Source organism: Nyctereutes procyonoides, unplaced genomic scaffold (genome assembly GCF_905146905.1).
Source record: "Nyctereutes procyonoides isolate TBG_1078 unplaced genomic scaffold, NYPRO_anot_genome, whole genome shotgun sequence".
NCBI classification, from domain to species: Eukaryota; Metazoa; Chordata; class Mammalia; order Carnivora; family Canidae; genus Nyctereutes; species Nyctereutes procyonoides.
In genome coordinates this window covers 57,328,042-57,334,041 of record NW_026575043.1, presented here as the reverse complement: position 1 = coordinate 57,334,041, position 6,000 = coordinate 57,328,042, and the positions used below count along the sequence as shown (strand labels likewise).

The following is a 6,000-nucleotide window of genomic DNA, read 5'->3' as shown; positions in this document are numbered from 1 at the left end:
CCATTTTCACCTATCATGTTAGCAAAAGGTTTTTATTTTATTTTTTATTTTTTTTAATTTTATTTATTTATGATAGTCACACAGTGAGAGAGAGAGAGAGAGGCAGAGACACAGGCAGAGGGAGAAGCAGGCTCCATGCACCGGGAGCCCGACGTGGGATTCGATCCCGGGTCTCCAGGATCGCGCCCTGGGCCAAAGGCAGGCGCTAAACCACTGCGGCACCCAGGGATCCCAGCAAAAGGTTTTTAAAAGTCAGATTGGTCCATGTTAGGGAGAAGAGGTAAAGCAGACATGCTTCTTGCTGGTAGGAAGGGGCATTTGTGAAAAAGATCATTTGAAACACATAGTCAGGCAACCCGTATCTAAAGCTTTTAAGCTGTTCTTCATTCCCTTTGATCTGGTCAACCTGTTCCAAGGAATGCATCTCAAGGAAATAATCCCAAATATAGAAAAAGCTTTTTGAAAAATGTTGTAGTCTAAATAATCAGAACAGAGCAAGGGGAGGAACATTTAAACCTCCTTAGGAGGTTTTACAAATGAGGGAACTAAGGCTTTGAGAAGTTATATAACTCGTCCAGGATCACACAGCTAGTATGGGACAGAGCCAGGATTCAAATCCAGACTAGCTTTACCCCCAAAACCCACGTTTTTAATTACAATGCTACATTGAGTTTTCTGTATAGAAATAATGTTTTTCCCAACTGGAAAAGCAAAGGGAAACTCATTCTGTTTTATAAAACTCAATTTATTCAAGTTACACACACACCTAGAAAAAGATTGCCAAGGGGGAGAAAGGTGCGAGGAGGTCTCTGGACGCTGGGGGGGCAGCGGGGCGGGGCGTTTCAGCTCCACACTGCCCCCCTCCTCCCCAGGCCAGCCTCCGTACTGCAGCGGCTGACAGCCAGGAGGCTGCCTCTCCCGGACCCCCTGCCACAGGGGTTCCGGTTTGGTTCTGTCATTCTTGGCCTTGGCAGGAAAATTAGAAGGTTGAAAAAGGCAAAGACTTGCTTCTTTTCTTTCTTGGGGGTGGCCTGGTAGCAGCAGCCATCGCTGGGGGTGACTGAGGGTTGCTGTGGGCAGCGGCTCCCCCAGGCTCAGGGTTGCAAAGTTCCCCCACCACCCCCAGCCTCCAGCTCTCAGGCCCTTCCACTACTGCCTCTCTAGCCAAAACCCCCTATCCATCCTTTGCCTTTCAGTCCTTTCAACACCCTTGTAACCAATTCCTGGCATCCAATCCTTCTCTGTCTGAAATACCTGGTTTCTATTTTTCTGGCTGGATATTAATACGTTCTGCAGCAAAACATAAGATACATATTTGCTAGACTTACATTAAAAATATTGACACTATTCTTATTTGTAAATGAAGATACAGGATATAAGCAGTAGCTTTTCTTATGAGGGGAGCAAAATATTTTTGCATAGTTTCCTTTATAGGGGGTGCAAAAGATAGATAGTCTCTGTAGTCATGCAAGTAACTGGTGAAGAAAAGGCTTATTAATTTAAGACATGAGTTCTTTAAGGGATAATCATACTGCTATTAAATGCCTTAGCTGTTACTTGTTGGTTAACATTTGACAAGTTAGAATACATCAATTGCACAATTTTGAATCTGTAATAAATATGATTAGTTAATAGTAGACTCCAGACTTCCCTCTGTTCTTCTTAAAAAAGGTTGGATGATCTACTATGATCCACTAAGAAACATCTAAATGGGAAGAAACACAGAAGCATTTTCATTAGTGTCACTTAGTTTTTCAATAGAAAATGGTCTGATAAACCATAAAATTTAAGACTTAACTATTGCTAAACTGCTACATATATAATCATTTGGCATTTAGATAAGATAGGACTAGAGAAAAACTGATATATTTTAAGGGTCACAAATTTGTATCCTGAATCAATAATCTCTATTAAAAAAAAAAAAAAAAGTAATCCTATGCCATTGAACACAACAAACTGGAAGTGAACTAGAGAAGTTATTAATGAAAGTTAACAAAATGTAGGCTTATTTTAACATGCCTGATCTGGACAAAGGGAAGGAAAAGCCTCCACAGTAACTTTATTAAGTTTACTAAAACTACCAAGATGTGATCAAAGTAAAAAATATTAGGGGTGCCTGGCTGGCTCATTCAGTGGAGCAGATGACTCTTGGGCCTCAGGGTTGTGAGTTTGAGCTCCACGTTGAGTATAGAAATTACTTTAAAAAAAAAAAAAAAAGAAGCAGACTTTTACCTTATATTTTAGTTAAGAATAAAAGTAAGAGGGCAGCCCGGATGGCTCAGCTCCCTCTATCTCTCTCTTTCTGTGTCTCTAATAAATAAATAAAAACTTAAAAAAAAAAAAAAAGAATAAAAGTAAGAATAGTTTATATGTGTATTTTACACATGAAAACATTTGGAAGGATGTATACTAAAATGTTAACAGTGATCCTATTTCTGGATAGTGAGATTTCAAGAGATTAGGGTTTTGTGGGTTGTTGCTTTTTCGGCTCTTGTAAAATTTTTTTCTATAGTGAACATATGTTTTTGGTAATTAAAAAGGAGAAGAATTAAAATCAATTAATGCCCAAGTACAACATTAATTAATGCTTTTTGAAATTTAGTTTTTCTACTTCTTTTTTTTAAGGACTTTATTTATTCATGAGAGGTCACAGAGAGAGAGAGAGTCAGAGACATAGGCAGAGGGAGAAGCAGGTTCCCCTCAGGGAGCCTGATGTGGGACTCGATCCATGAACTCCAGGATCATACCCTGAGCCGAAAGCAGAGCTTAACCATGAGCCATCCAGGAGTCTCTCACTTCCTTCAATATGAAAAATAGGATTTTATGAGGAATCATAATGCTGTAAAGCACCCAAGAGACCATGTGGTCCAAATTACAAAATTAAACTCCATGCAGGCTCAGTGAGTGACTGGACTGAGGCCACACTGTTCAGAGAGCAGAACCATGGCCTCTTGATTTCTGGTCTAGGACCCCCTTATACAAAAACCAAAATTTCAAAATACATTTATGTATTTTTATACATAAAAATACATTTATCTCCACAACACCAGAATAAGTTGGTTCAATATCAAGACCCTAAAAATATAAATGGTGCCAGGTTAGAACCCAAGTAATTGTGGGCCAGCTTTACCTTCAGGATTTCAGAGGGAGTGGTATCTGGTGGTACAGGTTTCCCACAATGCTTTGAATATTCAGTTATAAAGACTGAAGCTTCATCTAAACTATGGAATCAGAAAGAAAAAGCATCATGAGGACATTCTTGGAGGTGATAAGTATGTCTGCTTCTTGATTGTGGTGATGGCTTCACGGGGGGGATATATATGTCAAAATTTATCAAACGGCATATTTGAAATATGTGTAGCCTACATATATATGTGTGTATACCATGTCTCAAAAAATAATGTTTATAAACAACACATGATCTATGGTTAGATCACAAGCGGTAAACAAACAGAAGGAAATGCATGGCATGGTAATGAGAAAGGGACACATCCCAAGTGGCTAGCACAGTTAGACTAAATGTGGTGATGGCCCAGGAAAGACTTCTGTCCTGACCAGGTTTTCTTTCCTTAGTACTAGCCATTCCTCCATTCTCCTTTTCACTTTCTAAATCCATCCCAACCCTATCCCAAGAAGCTGACTTCCAAACTTGTGGATGTGGGAAAATTAGACAATCAAGCTTAGCAAAAATTATATTACATAAAAGCCCCCAATTCTGAGCGAGTGTCTAAGGAATAAAGCTGTAATTCAGGTTTTAAAGTAGGATTGTGAATCACCTATTTTGGGGGTTCAGAAAGCTTACTTGATTGTCTGATTCAAAGTTCATGTTTGAAGGGACTGAATTATACAACTAGCCTCTGGGTATGTGTAGTAATGCTATAACTTAATACACAGAGCCCTTCATTACAACCAAATAGTTGTGCAACCTTTTGATCTTTTCCTCCAAAATAAAGGTAAATTTTGAGGAAATTCTATGGTAAGGCATTTTTGTTTAGTAGCTTGTTAATTAACTTACCTTATCTCGCTTGCCAAATAGTTTACCAGGTCTGTGATGTTGTTGGTATTCATCATGTGCAATTTCAACACTTGAAAGTATTTTGTCTTTGCCAAAATCCCAAAGTCTTTCTTACTTATGATGTTATTCAGAATCAGATTTCTGATCTATAGAATAACAGGTATTTTTACATAAAAAATGTGTGGAAAATGGAAAAAATTCCAAGGCCTTATTCAATACCCCAAAATTTCTTATAATCACAAGTTAAATTACCATTGTATTGTGACTAAGCCTCTTTTTTCAGGGATTGGGGAAGGGGAGATGTTTTGGCCCATTTTAGTAACAGATTAAATCAATAAGTAATTACTGTTAAGCACTCTGGGACTTTTTATGAGGAAGATCTACTTACAACAAGCATTTAAGGCTATAGATTTTCCACTGAGCATGGCGGCAAATAAGAGAGATGATGTCTCTGTCTTTTAAAAAATTTATTAAGGTTTAATAAAAGCAAAATGATTTTATATATTACCAAACAGAGAGTAGTTTTCAGCTTAATTTTGATTTTGGAAAAATTATTACCTTCTAATATCAAATTTTTCATAGTGAAAAGAAGAAGAAAATGCCTCTTACTTGATGTGAAAATCCTGCCAACTGGCCAGTATTCATGTGCTCTTCTAATTGCTGTAAAATGATCTGAGGATTACATGACCCCAGAAAATTCTAGAGGAAAAAAAATCAAAACACAGTTAATGGAAAAGTATTATTACTATTCTGTCAAATCTGAAAGGTTTTCATTTTTAAATTTGGAATATCTTTAGGAATTTCTATTATAGGAAAAAAAAGCCCACCTCTATCATATAACAAAAAATTACGGAAATAAGGAAGAAGACATTTTACAAATACCTATTGTAATAGTAAGAGCTGTTTGACAAGCATTTTGTCATCCTAGGTGCCAAAAGGAATCTATTTAAATACTGAAATTTTGAAAAGCATCAACGGATGAGTTTATGAATAGTAAAAACAAACAAACAAACAAACAAACAAACCCCAAGTCAAAGACAAGCACAGATGGCTGTGAAAAAATGCAATGAACAGACAAAACGACAGATTAAAAAAAAAATGTGTGTTTATTTATATAGTTCTCTATCTACTGGCTTATCTACCTTTGGGGAAATACTGCAAAACATTCCCAAGAGCTTTGTTCTATTTATCTGTGTTGTAAAGGGAATGAGTTATTTTTTAAAGTTCTGTCCTCAAACTGCTCATGGCTCCTTTTGTCAGACACCCACATACAAAACCTTCTCTCTTATCTCTCACATCCAATCACTAAGTCAAGCTGCTCCATCCAGTTCATTCTCACTGCCACCACCCTACTCTGGGGACATATCCCCTCAAGCCTTCCCTGCCCATCCACATCCCTGCTGTTGTGTGTGGATCAAGTGAGATTCACCTCCAGTCAAGTGCAACAACTTCTCACTCATCTCTTCTTGCCTCCTCTCTCCTCTGATCAAGCCCATGGATTGTTCCTTATAAAACAGTTCCTGAGCAATTAAATCACTTTACTCTTCCAGGAAAAGTGATTGCCCTCCCCACCTGTACCCGATACAGGTCCAAATCCCTCTGAAGGCATCCCTCAGATGGATCTTGATCTATCTTTCAGGCTTATCGCCTGCTAAACCTGCATACAAACCTCCCATCCCAATCACACTGATGCACTCACGCTTCACAGGTCTGGTAAAAAGAAAATGCAACACTTTTGCAGGGGACATAGAGCATGAGACTTTCTGTTTCTTTGGCAGCCCCAGAGGAATAATTTGCGAGATACCTTAATTTGCTGGTGTCTTTTTTCCGAGTGGGGCATGAGCATTAGACAGGCTAGTGCAAAAGCTGGAAGCTCTAACTGGACATACTGCCTGGCTACTCCAATCATGTCGAGATCATCTGAAACTGGACATCTTCAAGAGAGCACATGAATTTGTTAATACCAATCAAATTAATTTATGAAT

The 6,000-nt window shown here is 38.2% G+C and overlaps 1 protein-coding gene across 3 annotated transcripts in view; it reads right to left on the bottom strand.

The window, feature by feature from the left end:
• Positions 1–724: 724 nt before the first annotated feature.
• KNTC1 (kinetochore associated 1) overlaps positions 725–6,000 on the bottom strand; it is a 79,901-nt gene continuing 74,625 nt past the window's right edge. For all 3 annotated transcript variants that reach the window (XM_055323147.1, XM_055323149.1, XM_055323148.1), the window contains 5 exons: positions 5,820–5,949; positions 4,625–4,714; positions 4,016–4,161; positions 3,131–3,221; positions 725–1,705 (listed from right to left, as the gene is read on the bottom strand). In XM_055323147.1, the coding sequence (XP_055179122.1) occupies positions 1,685–1,705; positions 3,131–3,221; positions 4,016–4,161; positions 4,625–4,714; positions 5,820–5,949 (478 nt within the window). In that variant the 3' untranslated portion in view covers positions 725–1,684. The remainder of the gene's footprint in view (positions 1,706–3,130; positions 3,222–4,015; positions 4,162–4,624; positions 4,715–5,819; positions 5,950–6,000) is intronic.